We start from the raw sequence: 21,777 nt of genomic DNA on the forward strand, positions 1-21,777 counted from the left end.
GAAGACTAACGTCATGACTTCTTGACTCAACGAAGACTAACGTCATGACTTCTTGACTCAACAAAGACTAATGTCATGACTTCTTGAGTTTGGAAGATGACAGACTCAACAAAGACTAACATCATGACTTCTTGACTCAATAAAGACTAACGTCATGACTTCTTGAGTTTGGAAGAGGACGGACTCAATGAAGACTAACATCATGAATTCTTGAGTTTGGAAGATGACAGACTCAACAAAGACTAACGTCATGACTTCTTGACTCAATGAAGACTAACACCATGCCTTCTTCAGTTTGGAATATGACAGACTCAGTGAAGACTAATGTCATGACTTCTCGAGTTTGGAAGATGACTGACTCAACAAATATTAATGTCTTAACTTCTTAAGTTTGGAAGATGATGGACTCAATGAAGACTAACACCATGACTTGAGTTTGGAGGATGACAGACTCAATGAAGACTAAAGCCATGACTTCTTCAGTTTGGAGGATTACGGACTCAATAAAGACTAACGTCATGACTTCTTGAATTTGAAAGATGGACTCAATGAAGACTAAGGCCATGACTTCTCAAGTTTGGAAGATGACGGACTCAATGAAGATTATTGTCATGACTTCTTGAGTTTGGGAGATGATGGACTCAATGAAGACTAACGTCATGACTACTTGAGTTTCAAATAATAATAACTAGATAATATCATATTATACACATAATAAACGTGTGTGGCTGGGGTGTGCTCCCCACAACAAACACCATCCTGCCCACCACCCAAGTGAAGGGACAATTTCATCCTAGATTTTCTATTTTTCCTCCACCACAGACACCCCAGTGTTTCTGTCCCTTTCCATTTGCATGACTCCGCCCACTGAATCCACCTCAATGTACATATGTTTGTCCCACAAAGGCTCCGTTGTGGCTTGACGGATCAGGATCAAACTCAGCACACGGATCCTTTGCGAGTCAACTTAAATTATGAGTGTGGTTTAAGCAATATATCACTTTTGTGTGTTGATATATATTTAAAACAAACAGCACTGGGTAGATTACGAGCCTCACGCTGCAGTGCTCAGACCCAACCACCAGAGGGGGGTATAGAGATACTAGAAATCACTCACCTGGGAATTTGCGGGGTCGACTCTAGGAATTTCTAGGTCCTCCTTTTCTCTTGCTGAGAGACGTTTCGACCGTTCGAAATCTCAAACATCCAAGCGGAACGATTAGTGAAAAAATTCGACCTTCTACACATCAATAAAAGTGAAAATAGGTACGTAGGTTTGTATTCCAAAATCTTCTCTGTGGCTGGATGGATCTGGACCAAACTTGGCACATATATTCTTCGTGATCCAAATTAAAATACTGGCTAGTTTTTAGAAATCTGCCTCTTTTATATGTTGCCTTATTTTACCGGCGATCACGGAACAAGGAGGAAAAATTCCGCGATCAAAAGGTTTGTTGTCATAACGGATGGAGCAACAGCGCCCCCTTGTGGCCAGAATCGAGCATAACCTATAATTGGAAAAAAATGCCTATATACCCCTATATTTTTGTCTGTCCTGTATGTGTAATCGGCATTGAATGTTTGCCGTGTATGTGTGTGTTGTGATCCAATATAAATGCTGTCAATCAATCTATATTGTGCATAATTAGGACCGAGTTAACAACAAAACCACTGGGCCAAATCGCACCAAATTAGCCCACAATACACATCATTTTCCAAGGAGTGACCTTGCAGCTTCAAAGCCTGGCTGCTTCCTACCTAGGGGACTCCATTGTTGGCCAACTTGAATACCACGGAATAGCCTTGCAGCTTCAAAGCCTGGCTGCTTCCTACCTAGGGGACTCCATTGTTGGCCAACTTGAATACCACGGAATAGCCTTGCAGCTTCAAAGCCTGGCTGCTTCCTACCTAGGGGACTCCATTGTTGGCCAACTTGAATACCACGGAATAGCCTTGCAGCTCCAAAGCCTGGCTGCTTCCTACCTAGGGGACTCCATTGTTGGCCAACTTGAATACCACGGAATAGCCTTGCAGCTCCAAAGCCTGGCTGCTTCCTACCTAGGGGACTCCATTGTTGGCCAACTTGAATACCACTGAATAGCCTTGCAGCTTCAAAGCCTGGCTGCTTCCTACCTAGGGGACTCCATTGTTGGCCAACTTGAATACCACTGAATAGCCTTGCAGCTTCAAAGCCTGGCTGCTTCCTACCTAGGGGACTCCATTGTTGGCCAACTTGAATACCACGGAATAGCCTTGCAGCTTCAAAGCCTGGCTGCTTCCTACCTAGGGGACTCCATTGTTGGCCAACTTGAATACCACGGAATAGCCTTGCAGCTTCAAAGCCTGGCTGCTTCCTACCTAGGGGACTCCATTGTTGGCCAACTTGAATACCACTGAACAGCCTTGCAGCTTCAAAGCCTGGCTGCTTCCTACCTAGGGGACTCCATTGTTGGCCAACTTGAATACCACTGAACAGCCTTGCAGCTTCAAAGCCTGGCTGCTTCATACCTAGGGGACTCCATTGTTGGCCAACTTGAATACCACGGAATAGCCTTGCAGCTTCAAAGCCTGGCTGCTTCCTACCTAGGGGACTCCATTGTTGGCCAACTTGAATACCACTGAACAGCCTTGCAGCTTCAAAGCCTGGCTGCTTCCTACCTAGGGGACTCCATTGTTGGCCAACTTGAATACCACTGAACAGCCTTGCAGCTTCAAAGCCTGGCTGCTTCATACCTAGGGGACTCCATTGTTGGCCAACTTGAATACCACGGAATAGCCTTGCAGCTTCAAAGCCTGGCTGCTTCATACCTAGGGGACTCCCAACTGGGAATACTGGGAGAGTTTGGGGAGGATTGAACCAAGTTTTTGGGGAGTTGTAGTTCACCCACATTCTTATACTAATACTATACTAATAATATACTGTGTATACATACAATATTAATATTATAATGTAATACAATATAATAATAATAAGACACTATTAATATTATAATGTAATATAATATAATACTAATGAACTATTGTATATTTATATTACATGTAATATTACTAATAATATTGCAGCATAGTGGTATCGTACAATACAGTAATATCTAAAGCTTGTGCTATGCTAATAATATAATATATTGTATATACATGTAATATTGATAATAATATTATAATGTAATACAGTATAATAATAATACACTATTATAATTGTATATTTATATTACATGTAAAATTACTAATATTATTGCAATATAGTTGTATAGTACAATACAGTAATATCTAATGCTTATCTTGTGCTATGCTAATAATATAATATATTGTATATACATGTAATATTGATAATAATATTATAACGTAATACAATATAATAATAATACACTATTATAATTGTATATTTATATTTATATTACATGTAATATTACTAATAATATTGCAGTATAGTGGTATAGTACGATATCGTAATATCTAATGCTTATATTGTCCTATGATAATAATATATATTGTATATACATACAATGTTAATATTATAATGTAATACAATATAATAATTCACTATTAAAATTGTATATTTATATTACAGGTAATATTACTAATAATATTGAAATACTGTGGTATATAATATACTATATTGTGTGTACATATACTATTAATAATACTATAATGTAATACAATATAATAATAATAAACTATTATAATTGTATATTTATGTTATATGTAATATTACTAATAACATTGCAGTATAGTGGTATAGTACAATATAATAATATCTAATGTTTATATTGTCCTATGCTAATTTCATATATTGCATATACATACAATATTGATAATATTACAATGTAATACAATATAATAATAATAAGCTATTATAACTGTAAATTTATATTACACATAGTATTATTAATAATATTGCCATATAGTCGTATAGTACAATATCGTAATATCTAATGCCTATCTTGTGCTATGCTAATATAATATACTGTATATACATATAATATTGATAATAATATTATAATGTAATACAATATAATAATAATAAGCTATTATAACTGTATATTTATATTACATGTAATATTACTGATAATATTGCAGTATAGTGGTATAATACAATATAGTAATATATAATGATTATCTTGTACTATACTAATAATACATTGTATATAAATATAATATTGATAATAATATTATAACGTAATACAATATAATAATAATAAGCTATTATAACTATATTTATATTACATGTAATATTACTACTAATATTGCAGTATAGTGGTATAGTATAACATAGTAATATATAATGCTTATCGTGCTATACTAATAATATAATATACTGTATATAAATATATTGATAATAGTATTATAATGTAATACAATATAACAATAATACACTATTGTATACTTATACTACATGTAATATAACTAATAATATTGCAGTATAGTGGTATAGTACATTATAGTAATATCTAATGCTTATCTTGTGTTATGCTAATAATATTTTTTTCCTAAGAGACAACATAACATATGAGCAAACCGATAAAACCTAACATCCAAAATAAACAAGGGTAAACAAGCTAGTCCTCAAATAAATAAACCAAATGGCTACGGAAGACTGGAAAGAAACCGTGATATAATCTCTGTACCAACTGTGATCAAGACTCTGCATTGTTTAGGGAATCGGAACTAACTCTTTGCCTTTGAGATAGTCTGGGCGAGGTTCAAAGTAGGAAACTACCTTTCCCAGACCTCTGAGGGTGCCTGCCATAGATGTGGGTGAAACGTCAGGAGAAAATGCTTCCGGAACATGGCCATACAGCCCGGAAAACTCACAGCAACCTATAGACCACTGGCTCCCAAACTTATTTGGCCCTATCGCCCCCTTTCCAGAAAAAGTATGACTCCGTGCCCACTGAAAAGGGGGGGTGGCTTAGAGGGGTGGGCGTGGCTCCTGCTCAAGAGGGCGGGGCTGAGCCTCTCCCCTAGTCCAAGAGGCAGGGCTGCGAGTGAGAGGTGGGCGGAGCCAAAGATAGGCAGCTAGGACTGGGTTGGGCGGAGTTACGAGCTCTGAGATAGGGCTGAGCTTCTATCCCTGTCCTGTGGTGACTGCCAAGACACAGGGGGCGGGGCTAGAGGAGGGGGCGGAGCCTCTATACCCCGCCCCTGTGTTCTAACAAGCTCCTCAGGGGAGGTATAGAAGCTCAGCCCTGTCTCGTGCTTTTGGAAGAGGCCCCGCCCCCACCCCCAGCCCCACCCTTTAGTCCTAAAAGGCCTCTCAGGAGAGATATAGAGTCTCAGTCCTGTCTCAGGCTCTTGGGAAGAAGCCACGCCCCTAACCCCGCCCTTTAATCCTAAAAGGCCTCTCAGGAGAGGTAGAGGCTCAGCCCTGTCTCATACTTTTGGAAGTGGCCCCGCCCCCACCCCTAGCCCCGCCCTTTAGTCCTAAAAGGCCTCTCAGGAGAAATATAGAGGCTCAGCCCTGTCTCATGCTTTTGGAAGAGGCCCCGCCCCCACTCCTAGCCCTGCCCTTTAGTCCTAAAAGGCCTCTCAGGAGAAATATAGAGGCTCAGTCCTGTCTCAGGCTCTTGGGAAGAAGCCACGCCCCTAACCCCGCCCTTTAATCCTAAAAGGCCTCTCAGGAGAGGTAGAGGCTCAGTCCTGTCTCGTACTTTTGGAAGTGGCCCCGCCCCCACTCCTAGCCCCGCCCTTTAGTCCTAAAAGGCCTCTCAGGAGAAATATAGAGGCTCAGCCCTATCTCAGGCTCTTGGGAAGAGGCCCCGCCCCCGCCCCTAGCCCCGCCCTTTAGTCCTAAAAGGCTTCTCTTGAGAAATATAGAGGCTCAGCCCTGACTCATGCTCTTGGGAAAAGGCCCTGCCCCTAACCCTAAAAGGCCTCTCAGGAGAAATATAGAGGCTCAGCCCTATCTCAGGCTCTTGGGAAGAAGCCCCGCCCCTACCCTGGCCCCACCCCCGTCTCCGAATAGGTGTCGTCATCGCCCCCCTGGATCACTGCAGTGCCCATCAGGGGGCACTAGCGCTATAGACTCGGCATTCAAGGCAAACCATAGGGAAGTTGGGTCCCTTTTCCCCCTCGTTTATTGGACATTTTTTTTGAAAAATAAAAGGGTTACATGCCGTCGAAACACCTTGAGAAGCAACGTCAACCTCGGGCGGGACGGTCCCTCCGCCAACAAACAATACGATCATCGAACGCCACAAGGAACGGGAGCAGAACCAAACAACCTCCCACCGAGAAGCACTACGAAGGGGAAATATACATATAGAAAACGTTCCCAACAAAAAAGGTAAACAGTGCTAGGAAAGTATAACCACGTCACCGCAGAATTGTCTGCAAGGGGATTCCGGTCGTATCCGATTCGTTGTCTTCGATTCGTGAAACTTCCGCATCCGCGAAACTCTGCGAAGCTTCCGTATCCGCGCTCGGCCGCTTGGAAACCAGGAGAAAAAGCCGAGCCTTTCTCAAAAACTCCGGTCTCCCAACAAATTTGGAAGTCACAAATTGTGAAATGTCATCCTTAAAGTATCCTGGGTTATCGTTTATTTTAGGAACTTTGGACCATAACGTCTCGAAATTGTGCTCGCAAGTCGGGATTCGGAAGAGCTTCCGAGCGAAATCGAGATTCGTTTTTTCCCCGACGAGGACATCTTCGCGGGATTGCGAGAATCCGAAAAACAAAGAAGAACTCGTTTCAAGATGGCGATGAGTAGATATAAATTCCGTAATCTCAAAAACAAGATCCGATACGAGTAAAAATTGTGTCATTTTTTGCCATCGAGAGTGGTGTCGGCGTTTGGAAGAGATTCCGAGCAAAATCCAAATTATTTTTTTTCCCGACGAGAATATCTTTGCGGGATTACGAGAATCCGGAAAACGAAGAACTCATTTCAAGATGGCGATGAGTAGATATATATTCCGTAATCTCAAAAACAAGATCCGATACGAGGAAAAATTGTGTCATTTTTTGCCATTGAGAGTGGTGTCGGTATTTGGAAGAGATTCTGAGCAAAATTCCAAATTATTTTTTTCCCGACGAGGATATTTTCACAAGATTACAAGAATCCAAAAAACAAAGAAGAACTCGTTTCAAGATGGCGATGAGTAGAAATATATTCCGTAATCTCAAAAACAAGATCCGATAGAGGAAAAATATTGTCATTTTTTACCATCGAGCCATTGAGAGTGGTGTCGGTATTTGGAAAAGATTCCGAGCAAAATCCAAAATATTTTTTTTCCCGATGAAGATATTTTTGCAAGATTGCGAGAATCCGAAAAACAAAGAACTCGTTTCAAGATGTCGACGAGTAGATATAATTCCGTAATCTCAAAAACTAGGGCTGACAATTCAAATCCAGATTTGTTTTTTCCCGACGAGGACATCTTTGCGAGATTGCGAGAATCCGAAAACCAAAGAAAGGCTCATTTCAAGATGTCGACAAAACAAAATATGTATTTTTGGTTCCAACCGGCCATTACTTCTTCGTGATGCCGAAAAGGATGCGACGTCGAAGCCGGATGGGAAATTCTGCATTTTCCTCTGAAGGGTAGTATTATAAATCCACGTGAAAAGGATTCTGGGGATGTTAAGAATCAGGTCAGATAATAATAATAATCAGTCTTAATATTCTAACACCAATTGATGCAATGCTGTTAATTCCGAAAACCAATGGGTGCTTCAGGTGTTGGCCGTCTCAATGGGTGTCACAAAGTAATAATAATAATCAGTCTTAATATTCCAACACCAATTGATGCAATGCTGTTAATTCCGATAACCAATGGGTGCTTCAAGTGTTGGCCGTCTCAATGGGAGTCACAAGGCAATAATAATAATCAGTCTTAATATTTCAACACCAATTGATGCAATGCTGTTAATTCCGATAACCAATGGGTGCTTCAGGTGTTGGCCATCTCAATGGGCGTCACAAGGTAATAATAATAATAATCAGTCTTAATATTCCAACACCAATTGCTGCAATGCTGTTAATTCAGATAACCAATGGGTGCTTCGGTGTTGGCCGTCTCAATGGGTTTCACAAAGTAATAATAATAATCAGTCTTAATATTTCAACACCAGTTGATACAATGCTGTTAGTTCCGATAACCAATGGGTGCTACAAGTGTTGGCCGTCTCAATGGGTGTCACATAATAATAGTCTTAATATTCCAACACCAATTGATGCAATGCTGTTAATTCAGATAACCAATGGGTGCTTCGGTGTTGGCCGTCTCAATGGGTTTCACAAAGTAATAATAATAATCAGTCTTAATATTTCAACACCAGTCGATGCAATGCTGTTAGTTCCGATAACCAATGGGTGCTACAAGTGTTGGCCGTCTCAATGGGTGTCACATAATAATAGTCTTAATATTCCAACACCAATTGATGCAATGCTGTTAATTTAGATAACCAATGGGTGCTTTAAATGTTGGCCGTCTCAATGGGTGCCACAAGGTAATAATAATAATCAGTCTTAATATTCCAATACCAATTGATGCAATGCTGTTAATTCCGATAACCAATGGGTGCTTCAAGAGTTGGCCGTCTCAATGGGTGTCACAAGGTAATAATAATATATTCCAACACCAATTGAGGCAATGCTGTTAATTCCGATAACCAATGGGTGCTTCGGGTGTTGGCGGTCTCAATGGGTGTCACAAGGTAATAATAATAATCAGTCTTAATATTCCAACACCAATTGATGCAATGCTGTTAGTTCCGATAACCAATGGGTGCTTCGGGTGTTGGCCGTCTCAATGGGTGTCTGATTTAGGGGTCATCTCTGGAGAACACACTCCCAGGGCTCTTCCGCATAGCCCTATAACCCAGAATCTCAAGGCAAATAATTCACAATCTATTTGAGTCCGCACTGCCATATAAAAATCTTGGAAGAATCGATCGTTGTTTGGCTCCGAGGCTTTTCCAAAGCGGACGGACACCAAGGCGGCTCCGGCGAAGCCAACCGGCGGCCTTACCTACTTCCCGGCTCTTTTCATGTAATACATCTGGATCATTCTCTGGCGGAAGGAGGAAAAGGTGTCTTCTTTCTTCCCGCCGACGCCCAGGCCCTGCCCGGTTGAGGTGGAGCCCCTGCAAGGGGAGAAACAACAAGTAAGGGACCAGAAATCGCACCCAAGAGATGGCGGAGCCCAAGGACTCACTGGCTCTACGGGCGACTACGTACACTTTGACGGGCTCCGTGATGCCCCTGCTTTCGGCCCCGAGGCCCAGGCCTTCCTTCCAGCCCATCTTCTGGAGCATCTGGAAGCCGATGTTCTTCTGGTTCAGCCGCTTGTGGTGGAACTCCAAGTCCTTGGACTTTGGCTGGGAAAAAAACAAACAAAACTGACACCCCATCGCAGCAAGGAGCATAATAATAATAATAATATATTTATTTTATTTATTTATTATTTACTACATTTATATGCCGCAGTTCTCACCCCGAAGGGGACTCCGAGAGGCTTACAAATCAAATGTACCTACAATATATTATTAGCATAGCACAATATAAGCAATTAAATTACTATATTGTACTATATAATTTTATGGTAGTATTATTAGTAATATTACATTTAATATATAATTAATATTATATTGTATTATTAATTAGTATATTGTATTACATTATAATATTATTATCAATATTATAAGTACATACAATATAATGTATATTTATAAATTATTGTATATAATAATAATAATAATAACAACTTTATTTTTCTATCGCACCTCCAACATCCCGTAGGGACTCAGGGCGGCATACAAATCAAATGAACATACAATATATTATTAGCATAGCACAATATAAGCAATTAAATTACTATATTGTACTATATAATTTTATGGTAATATTATTAGTAATATTACATTTAATATATAATATATAATTAATATTATATTGTATTATTAATTAGTATATTGTATTACATCATAATATTATTATCAATATTATAAGTACATACAATATAATGTATATTTATAAATTATTGTATATAATAATAATAATAATAATAACAACTTTATTTTTCTATCCCACCTCCAACATCCCGTAGGGACTCAGGGCGGCTTACAAATCAAATGAACATACAATATATTATTAGCATAGCACAATATAAGCAATTAAATTACTATATTGTACTATATAATTTTATGGTAATATTATTAGTAATATTACATTTAATATATAATATATAATTAATATTATATTGTATTATTAATTAGTATATTGTATTACATCATAATATTATTATCAATATTATAAGTACATACAATATAATGTATATTTATAAATTATTGTATATAATAATAATAATAATAATAACAACTTTATTTTTCTATCCCACCTCCAACATCCCGTAGGGACTCAGGGCGGCTGACAAATCAAATGAACATACAATATATTATTAGCATAGCACAATATAAGCAATTAAATTACTATATTGTACTATATAATTTTATGGTAATATTATTAGTAATATTACATTTAATATATAATATATAATTAATATTATATTGTATTATTAATTATATTGTATAATTTTATGGTAGCATTATTAGTAATATTACATTTAATATATAATTAATATTATATTGTATTATTAATTAGTATATTGTATTACATCATAATATTATTATCAATATTATAAGTACATACAATATAATGTATATTTATAAATTATTGTATATAATAATAATAATAATAATAATAATAATAATAATAATAATAATAATAATAACTTTATTTTTCTATCCCACCTCCAACATCCCGTAGGGACTCAGGGCGGCTTACAAAAAACAAACCACACTCCGTCGTCGCAAGGACTGAATGGGAGACTCGCTCAATTCCCAAAAGGATCAACGCCATGGCATTGCCCTCCTTTGCCCCTCACCTTCTTGCTCCGGTCGGCTTGATAGCGATGCGGCCGGTCGTAAGCGATGCGAACAGGATCATGAACTGGAAAGACAGAGAAAGCAAGCCCAAGTCAATACAAAATTACCCAGAATTGCCCTGTAAGTGTACAAATCAAGCATGGGGTTGGTTTTCTAGCATTTCCAAAGCCGAGACACCTAATACACTATTATAATGGTATATTTGTACTGCATGTAATATTACTAATAATATTACAATGTAGTGTTATAGTACAATATAGTAATATATAACGCTTACTGGTAATACAATACAATAATAATTATACACTATTATAATGGTATATTTGTATTGCATGTAATATTACTAATAATATTACAATGTAGTGTTATAGTACAATATAGTAATATATAACGCTTACTGGTAATACAATACAATAATAATTATACACTATTATAATGGTATATTTGTACTGCATGTAATATTACTAATAATATTACAATGTAGTGTTATAGTACAATATACAGTAGAGTCTCACTTATCCAACACTCGCTTATCCAACGTTCTGGATTATCCAACGCATTTTTGTAGTCAATGTTTTCAATATATCGTGATATTTTGGTGCTAAATTCATAAATACAGTAATTACTACATAGCATTACTGCATATTGAGCTACTTTTTCTGCCAAATTTGTTGTCTAACGTGATGTTTTGGTGCTTAATTTGTAAAATCATAACCTAATTTGATGTTTAATAGGCTTTTCCTTAATGCCTCCTTATTATCCAACATATTCGCTTATCCAACATTCTGCCGGCCCGTTTATGTTGGATAAGTGAGACTCTACTGTAGTAATATATAACGCTTACTGGTAATACAATACAATAATAATTATACACTATTATAATGGTATATTTGTATTGCGTGTAATATTACTAATAATATTACAATGTAGTGTTATAGTACAATATAGTAATATATAACGCTTACTGGTAATACAATACAATAATAATTATATACTATTATAATGGTATATTTGTATTGCGTGTAATATTACTAATAATATTACAATGTAGTGTTATAGTACAATATAGTAATATATAACGCTTACTGGTAATACAATACAATAATAATTATACACTATTATAATGGTATATTTGTATTGCATGTAATATTACTAATAATATTACAATGTAGTGTTATAGTACAATATAGTAATATATAACGCTTACTGGTAATACAATACAATAATAATTATACACTATTATAATGGTATATTTGTATTGCATGTAATATTACTAATAATATTACAATGTAGTGTTATAGTACAATATAGTAATATATAACGCTTACTGGTAATACAATACAATAATAATTATACACTATTATAATGGTATATTTGTATTGCGTGTAATATTACTAATAATATTACAATGTAGTGTTATAGTACAATATAGTACTATATAACGCTTACTGGTAATACAATACAATACAATAATAATTATACACTATTATAATGGTATATTTGTATTGCATGTAATATTACTAATAATATTACAATATAGTGTATAGTACAATATAGTAATATATAACGCTTACTGGTAATACAATACAATACAATAATAATTATACACTATTATAATGGTATATTTGTATTGCATGTAATATTACTAATAATATTACAATATAGTGGTATAGTACAATATAGTAATATATAATACTTACTGGTAATACAATACAATAATAATTATACACTATTATAATGGTATATTTGTATTGCATGTAATATTACTAATAATATTACAATATAGTGGTATAGTACAATATAGTAATATATAACGCTTACTGGTAATACAATATAATAATAATTATACACTATTATAATGGTACATTTATATGGCATGTAATATTACTAATAATATTACAATATAGTATTATAGTACAATTAGCTGTGCCCGGCCACGCGTTGCTGTGGCGAAGTATGGTGGTATGGGAAATAAAATATTGAGGAATTGGTGGTAGTTAAGGTAAAGGGTAAAGGTGTGGAGTCCAGATAATCCAGTTAAAGCAGATAATATAAAATTATAAATGGGTTATATAGCTGTGTGGAAGGGCCTTGAGTCTACACTGCCATCTAATCCAGTTAAAATCTGATAATTTGTATTTTATAGTCAGTGTGGAAGAGGCCTAAGTGAGGCCTAACTCTGCCTGTCCCCTGGGCTGAGTGGGTTGCTAGGAGACCAAGTGAGCGGAGCTTAGCCTTCTAACTGGCAGCAATTGGATAAAAACAATTATTCTCCCTCTAATTAGGACTTTATTTTTCTTTTCTTTTTGTTGTATGAACGTAGAGGCGTGGATAAGGGGTTGTGCCGTCAGTTTTTGAGGTTGTGGGGTGTTTAGTTTTGTTGTTTTGTCCGTTGCTGGGATTCCATCACTCTTTTAAATATATATAGATATTATGTACATACAATATATTATATTATTAACATAGCACAATATAAGCATTATATATTACTATATTGTACTATAACATTATATTGTAATATTATTAGTAACGTTACATGAAATATAAATATACCGTTATAATAGTGTATAATTATTATTATATTTTATTATATTATTAATATTACATGCATATACACTATCTTATGAATCTAGGATTCGGTGGCTCACCTTTGGGCTCGTCGATGAGGCAGACCCTCTTGGAGGCCGGGATGAGGCCCACCTTCAAGGTCTTGCTGCTCATGCGCTTGCGGCCGAAGGGGGTCCCCTTGGCGGGGGAGGCCGTGGGGGGCTCCGCGGACCCCCCTCCTGTGGACGGCCCTTCCTCCTCCTCCTCCGCTTTGTCCGGCTCCTCCCCGCCTTCCCTTCCCTCCGCCTCTTCCTCGGCCCCGAAGCGGATGGAGGGGCGGAGCTGGCGGACCTTCGTCCGGTAGAACTTGAAGGCCGAGCTCTCGGGGTCCTGCAGAAACCTGGAGAAAACACAGGAGGGATTTACAGTCCCGGCGGCGGCAAAATTTCTCTCTCCTCTTTCCCTCCCTTAACAGTGACTAAGGGCGGTTTCCAACATGATAAAAACAATACAATGTAAATCAGGAGCTCAACTGGAAAAATGTTGAAGGACTCACCAGAGATCCGGGTTGTCCGCACTGTTTTCGATGCTGAACTGCTCGATCTCGGGCCCCACTTCGGCGACAAACGTGGCCAGCTTCCGAGCCGTGACCATGGTTTTGGGGTCCACTGAAACAGAGACAAATAATAGGACTCCTATTATTATTATTATTATTATTATTATTATTATCAACACAACGACGTTGTATGGCACAGCAAACAAGATAGACATGCTGGATTTCGTTTCGCAAAACCACAAGTCGAACACTTCCCAAGCGTTTAGGACTGTGTGATGTATTATTATTATTATTATTATTATTATTATTATTATTATTATTATTATTATTATTATTATATGACACTTCCCAAGTGTCTAGGACTGTGTGATGTATTTTCTGATGATGTGTGCAGATCCCAGTAGGGTGGCCTTTTGCAGTTGGCAGATGGTGATTTTGTCAATGTCTATTGTTTCCAAATGCCGGCTGAGATCTTTTGGCACGGCACCCAGTGTGCCCATCACCACCGGGACCACCTGCACTGGTTTCTTTATTATTATTATTATTATTATTATTATTATTATTACTGGTTTATTATTATTATTATTATTTTATTATGACACAGCAAACAAGATAGACATGCTGGATTTCGTTTCGCAAAACCACAAGTCGAACACTTCCCAAGTGTCTAGGACTGTGTGATGTATTTTCGGATGATGCGTGCAGATCCCAGTAAGGTGGCCTTTTGCAGTTGGCAGATCGTAATTTTGTCAATGTCTATTGTTTCCAAATGCCGGCTGAGATCTTTTGGCACGGCACCCAGTGTGCCCATCACCACCGGGACCACCTGCACTGGTTTCTGCCAGAGTCTTTGAAGTTCAATCTTGAGGTCCTGAGAGCGGCTGAGTTTTTCCTGTTGTTTTTTGTCAATGCGACTGTCACCTGGGATGGCAACATCAATGATCCAAACCTTGTTCTTTTCCACAACTGTGATGTCTGGTGTGTTGTGTTCCAGAACTTTGTCAGTCTGGATTCGGAAGTCCCACAGTATCTTTGTGTGTTCATTTTCCACAACCTTTGCAGGTTTGTGATCCCACCAGTTCTTAACTGCAGGGAGGTGATACTTGAGGCATAGGTTCCAATGAATCATTTGGGCCACATAGTTGTGCCTCTGTTTGTAGTCTGTCTGTGCAATTTTCTTACAGCAGCTGAGGATATGATCAATGGTTTCATCGGTTTCCTTGCACAGTCTGCACTTTGGGTCATCAGCTGATTTTTCGATCTTGGCCTTGACCCCCCCCGCAGGTGCCACCTTGACGTGGTGGGGGGGCTTAACTGCTCCAATGATGACTGAGGGCTGTGCTGGCGGAAGTGTAACTACCGGTAGGTCCAACCAAGCCAGAGAGGCCTCAGCTGAGGAGCAGAACTAAGAGCACCTAACCCATTAGCATTATGGAGAAACAAACCCAAACGAAGTCTATACTGGCTCGGTCGTCGCCCAGGATAAAAAGGACCGCGATGGATGCTGCTGATTCTGGACATCCATCGACAAGTGGGCTACGGAATCATCAAAACCCAAATGAACAGTCACAGAAGCGGCAGGAATACACAATGCCAGAAAACCGCACAATTATGAAATGCTACTACAAATCTGAACCTCAAAGGCGTGGCTACCAAAAAAGGATGCATCAACTGTGGAAACAAGAGTACCCTGACTCACAGATTATTATTATTATTATTATTATTATTATTATTATTATTATTATTATTATTATTATTATTTTCCTGTCTGGAAGAAGGGGCTCAGAACGTATGGTCCTGGTGGCCTCCTATTATTATTATTATTATTATTATTATTATTATTATTATTATTATTATTATTACAGTAGAGTCTCACTTATCCAACATAAACGGGCCAGCAGAATGTTGGATAAGCGAATATGTTGGATAATAAGGAGGCATTAAGGAAAAGCCTATTAAACATCAAATTAGTTTATGATTTTACAAATGAATCACCAAAACATCATGTTAGTCAACAAATTTGGCAGAAAAAGTAGTTCAATACGCAGTAATGCTATGTAGTCATTACTGTATTTATGAATTTAGCACCAAAATATCACGATATATTGAAAACATTGACTACAAAAATGCGTTGGATAATCCAGAATGTTGGATAAGCGAGTGTTGGATAACTGAGACTCTACTGTATTATTATATTATTATTATTATTATTATTGTATGACACAGCAAACAAGATAGATATGCTGGATTTCGTATCACAAAATCAGAAGTCGAACACTTCTCAAGTGTCTAGGACTGTGTGATGTATTTTCGGATTATTATTATTATTATTATTATTATTATTATTATTATTATTATTATTATTATTATTATATTCCTGTCTGGAAGAAGGGGCTCAGAATGTCTGGCCCTGGGGGCCTCTTTCAACTCAAGGATTCCTATGACTAGACCAGGGGTCCTCAAACTTTTAAAGCAGAGGGCTGGTCCACAATCCTTCAGACTGTTGAGGGGCCGAATTATCATTTGGAAAAAAAAAATCCAACAAATTCCTATGCACATTGCAAGTGTCTTATTTGTAATGCAAAACAACAACAACAACAACAACAACAATGAAAGAACAATACAATATTTAAAAATGAAAACAATTTTAACCAACATAAGCCTATCAGGATTTCAATGAGAAGTGTGGGCCTGCTTCTAGCCAATGAGATAATCAAGTTAATTAGGATTGTTGTTGTTGTTGTTGTTGGGTGCCTTCAAGTCATATCAGACTTTGGGTGAGCCTAAGTCAAAAAATATTTATTTATTCATTTACTACATTTATATCCTGCCCTTCTCACCCTGAAGGGGACTCTGAGCAGCTGTATGTACATACAATATATTATATTATTAGCATAGCACAATATTAGCATTATATATCATCATATTGAACTATACCACTATACTGTAATATTATATGTAATATATAACATATAATTAATATTATTATATGGTATTATTAGTATTATATTGTATAACATGATAATATTCTTATCAATATTATATGTATATACAATATATTATACAGTAGAGTCTCACTTATCCAACATAAACGGGCCGGCAGAACGTTGGATAAGCGAATATGTTGGATTATAAGGAGACATTAAGTAATTTATGAATTTAGCACCAAAATATCACAATATTTCTTAATGTCTTCTTATTATCCAACATATTCGCTTATCCAACATTCTGCTGGCCCGTTTATGTTGGATAAGTGAGACTCTACTGTATTCTCGAGTATAAGCTGACCCAAGTATAAGCCAACCAGGACCCTCACCTGAGTATAAGCTGAGAGTGGCTTTTTCAGTCTTAAAAAAGGGCAGAAAAACTAGGCTTATACTCGAGTATATACAGTATTTATTTACAGTAGAGTCTCAGTTATCCAACACTCGCTTATCCAACATTCTGGATTATCCAATGCATTTTTGTAGTCAATGTTTTCAATATATTGTGATATTTTGGTGCTAAATTCATAAATTCTTAATGTCTTCTTATTATCCAACATTCTTATCATATAGCACCAAAACATCATGTTAGACAACAAATTTGACAGAAAAAGGAGTTCAATATGCAGTAATGCTATGTAGTAATTACTGTATTTACAATTTTAGCACCAAAATATTACAATATATTGAAAACATTGACTACAAAAATGCGTTGGATAATCCAGAACGTTGGATAAGCGAGTGTTGGATAAGTGAAACTCTACTGTATTATTAAAACTTATATAAAAACATACTATAAAACTGAGGGCAGGGGCCAGGTAAATGACCTTGGAGGGCCGCATTTGGCTCCCGGGCCTTAGTTTGGGGACCCCTGGACTAGACAATCTGATGTGATGATGGACAGCTCCCGTCTCATCCCACAACTCGGCTCCACTCACCATCCGAAAACTGGGATTCCAAGGCTGCGTCTTGGGGGTCCAAGGGAGCCTCGCTGGCCGTGGAGACGGAGCTGCCGGCTGTGTGGGACGGTCCCTGGGCCTCCTCCTCCTCCGCCTGCGGCTTGAGCATCATCCCGGCCGAGAGCAGCGTCTGCGTCTCCACGTGGGCCCTCCTGGCTCTCCGGGCCCGGGCGGCCCTTTGGAGGATCCCTGGCCGCCGGCCCCGGGAGAGCTTCTTCTTCAGGCCGGCGATCTTCTTGGCGCACAGCACCCGCCGCAGGGCCTCCTCCTCCCGCCTCTTCGCGGCGGCCACTTTCTCTTCCTCCTCCTCCTCCTCCTTCCGCGAGCCCGACTTGGCCGCCAGACGCTCTGCTTCGGACAGCTTCAACTTGTAATACTTGTGCTCCAAGCTCTCCTCCTCCTGCAAGAACCTGAGGTGGAGTAAACACAAGGAACAATCATCATTTGGGTTTCTTCTAGTCTCCATTCGCTTCAGACACAATAAATAAATACTGTATATACTTGAGTATAAGCTTAGTTTTTCTTCCCTTTTTTAAGACTGAAAAAGCCACTCTCAGCTTATACTCAGGTGAGGGTCCTGGTTGGCTTATACTTGGGTCAGCTTATACTCAAGAATATATGGTACATTGATTATTTATCTCTATTTTTATTGGTATTATTACATGTATTATTTTTCTCTGTTATTGTTGCTACTATTACACTTATTTTACTCTATTATTATTGTCTCCTGTGCCATAGCAACATGCTATGCTAATTTTATATACAGTAGAGTCTCACTTATCCAACACTCGCTTATCCAACGTTCTGGATTATCCAACGCATTTTTGTAGTCAATGTTTTCAATATATCGTGATATTTTGGTGCTAAATTCGTAAATACAGTAATTACAACATAACATTACTGCGTATTGAACTACTTTTTCTGTCAAATTTGTTGTACAACATGATGTTTTGGTGCTTAATTTGTAAAATCATAACCTATTTTGATGTTTAATAGGCTTTTTCTTAATCTCTCCTTATTATCCAACATATTCGCTTATTCAACATTCTGCCGGCCCGTTTATGTTGGATAAGTGAGACTCTACTGTACTCGAGTATAAGCCTAGTTTTTCTGCCCTTTTTTAAGACTGAAAAAGCCACTCTCAGCTTATACTCAGGTGAGGGTCCTGGTTGGCTTATACTTGGGTCAGCTTATACTCGAGAATACAGTAGAGTCTCACTTATCCAACATAAACGGGCCAGCAGAATGTTGGATAAGCGAATATGTTGGATAATAAGGAGGCATTAAGGAAAAGCCTATTAAACATCAAATTAGGTTATGATTTTACAAATGAAGCACCAAAACATCATGTTAGACAACAAATTTGGCAGAAAAAGTAGTTCAATAGGCAGTAATGCTATGTAGTAATTACTGTATTTATGAATTTAGCACCAAAATATCACAATATATTGAAAACATTGACTACAAAAATGCGTTGGATAATCCAGAATGTTGGATAAGCGAGTGTTGGATAACTGAGACTCTACTGTAAATAAATACTGTATATACTCGAGTATAAGCCTAGTTTTTCTGCCCTTTTTTAAGACTGAAAAAGCCACTCTCAGCTTATACTCAGGTGAGGGTCCTGGTTGGCTTATACTTGGGTCAGCTTATACTCGAGAATACAGTAAAGTCTCACTTATCCAACATAAACGGGCCAGCAGAATGTTGGATAAGCGAATATGTTGTATAATAAGAAGACATTAAGAAAAAGCCTATTAAACATCAAATTAGGTTATGATTTTACAAATGAAGCACCAAAACATCATGTTAGACAACAAATTTGGCAGAAAAAGTAGTTCAATATGCAGTAATGCTATGTAGTAATTACTGTATTTATGAATTTAGCACCAAAATATCACAATATATTGAAAACATTGACTACAAAAATGCGTTGGATAATCCAGAATGTTGGATAAGCGAGTGTTGGATAACTGAGACTCTACTGTAAATAAATACTGTATATACTCGAGTATAAGCCTAGTTTTTCTGCCCTTTTTTAAGACTGAAAAAGCCACTCTCAGCTTATACTCAGGTGAGGGTCCTGGTTGGCTTATACTTGGGTCAGCTTATACTCGAGAATACAGTAGAGTCTCACTTATCCAACATAAACGGGCCAGCAGAATGTTGGATAAGCAAATATGTTGGATAATAAGAAGACATTAAGAAAAAGCCTATTAAACATCAAATTAGGTTATGATTTTACAAATGAAGCACCAAAACATCATGTTAGACAACAAATTTGGCAGAAAAAGTAGTTCAATATGCAGTAATGCTATGTGGTAATTACTGTATTTATGAATTTAGCACCAAAATATTACGATATATTGAAAACATTGACTACAAAAATGCGTTGGATAATCCAGAACGTTGGATAAGCGAGTGTTGGATAAGTGAGACCCTACTGTATATGGTACATTGATTATTTTTCTCTATTTTTATTGGTATTATTACATGTATTATTTTTCTGTTATTGTTGCTACTATTACACTTATTTTACTCTATTATTTATTATTGTCTCCTGTGCCATAGCAACATGCTATGCTAATTTTATATACATACATACATATATCTATATACAGTAGAGTCTCACTTATCCAACATAAACAGGCCGGCAGAGCGTTGGATAAGCGAATATGTTGGATAATAAGGAGAGATTAAGGAGAAGCCTATTAAACATCAAATTAAGTTATGATTTTACAAATTAAGCACCAAAACATCATGTTATACAACAAATCTGGCAGAAAAAGTAGTTCAATACTCAGTAATGCTACATAGTAATTACTGCATTTACAAATTTCGCAGCAAAATATCATGATATATTGAAAACGTTGACTACAAAAATGCGTTGGATAATCCAGAACGTTGGATAAGCGAGTGTTGGATAACTGAGACTCTACTGTATATGGTACATTGATTATTTTTCTCTATTTTTATTAGTATTATTACATGTATTATTTTTCTCTGTTATTGTTGCTACTATTACATTTATTTTACTCTGTTATTTATTATTGTCTCCTGTGCCATAGCAACATGCTATGCTAATTTTATATACATACTTACATATATCTATCTATATATAAAATTCACCAAAAAAAAACCTAGCATGACTTGGGTGGTGTGTCACTTTGAGAAAAAAACCATAATTTTGCAATTTGTATACTTTAAATAACAAACATGTATAATTGTAATATATAACTGTATTTAATAAATCAAAAACTATTTACTACCCTTATTTCCATGTACAACGATCTATGGTACCTCTTGCCGTTTCCACGATGATTTCTCTCTATTCTAGTTTCAATGTAGTCATGGATAATGAATAATATAATAGTAATAATATGATAATATACTACAATAATAATAGAATAATAATAGAATGATTATATATATATATATTAAGGGTAATGAAATTTCGGCCTAGAACAAAACAACAAAACTACACATCCCAGAAACACTAAACTTGGCAGCACAACCCCTCATCCATGCCTCTACGTTCATCCAAAAAAAAGAAAAGAAAAATAAAGTCCTAATTAGAGGGAGAGGGATAATTGTTTTTATCCAATTGCTGCCAGTTAGAAGGCTAAGCTCCGCCCACTTGGTCTCCTAGCAACCCACTCAGCCCAGGGGACAGGCAGAGTTAGGCCTCACTTAGGCCTCTTCCACACTGCCTATAAAATACAGATTATCTGATTTTAACTGGATTATATGGCAGTGTAGACTCAAGGCCCTTCCACACAGCTATATAACCCATTTATAATGGACAATGTCAGAAGAAAACCTTTATCGGTTACCTTAACTACTTTA

At 37.1% G+C, this 21,777-nt stretch overlaps 1 protein-coding gene across 1 annotated transcript in view; it reads right to left on the reverse strand.

The window, feature by feature from the left end:
• Positions 1 to 6,056: 6,056 nt before the first annotated feature.
• The window catches only part of sugp2 (SURP and G-patch domain containing 2), a 29,469-nt gene continuing 13,748 nt past the window's right edge, over positions 6,057 to 21,777 (reverse strand). The window contains exons 5-11 of the mRNA XM_062959550.1: positions 17,911 to 18,341; positions 13,989 to 14,100; positions 13,534 to 13,832; positions 10,885 to 10,949; positions 9,180 to 9,319; positions 8,971 to 9,085; positions 6,057 to 7,571 (exon numbers count right to left, since the gene is read on the reverse strand). Coding sequence (XP_062815620.1) covers positions 8,971 to 9,085; positions 9,180 to 9,319; positions 10,885 to 10,949; positions 13,534 to 13,832; positions 13,989 to 14,100; positions 17,911 to 18,341 — 1,162 coding nt within the window. The 3' untranslated portion in view covers positions 6,057 to 7,571. The remainder of the gene's footprint in view (positions 7,572 to 8,970; positions 9,086 to 9,179; positions 9,320 to 10,884; positions 10,950 to 13,533; positions 13,833 to 13,988; positions 14,101 to 17,910; positions 18,342 to 21,777) is intronic.

Source organism: Anolis carolinensis, unplaced genomic scaffold (genome assembly GCF_035594765.1).
Source record: "Anolis carolinensis isolate JA03-04 unplaced genomic scaffold, rAnoCar3.1.pri scaffold_7, whole genome shotgun sequence".
Classification (NCBI taxonomy): domain Eukaryota; kingdom Metazoa; phylum Chordata; class Lepidosauria; order Squamata; family Dactyloidae; genus Anolis; species Anolis carolinensis.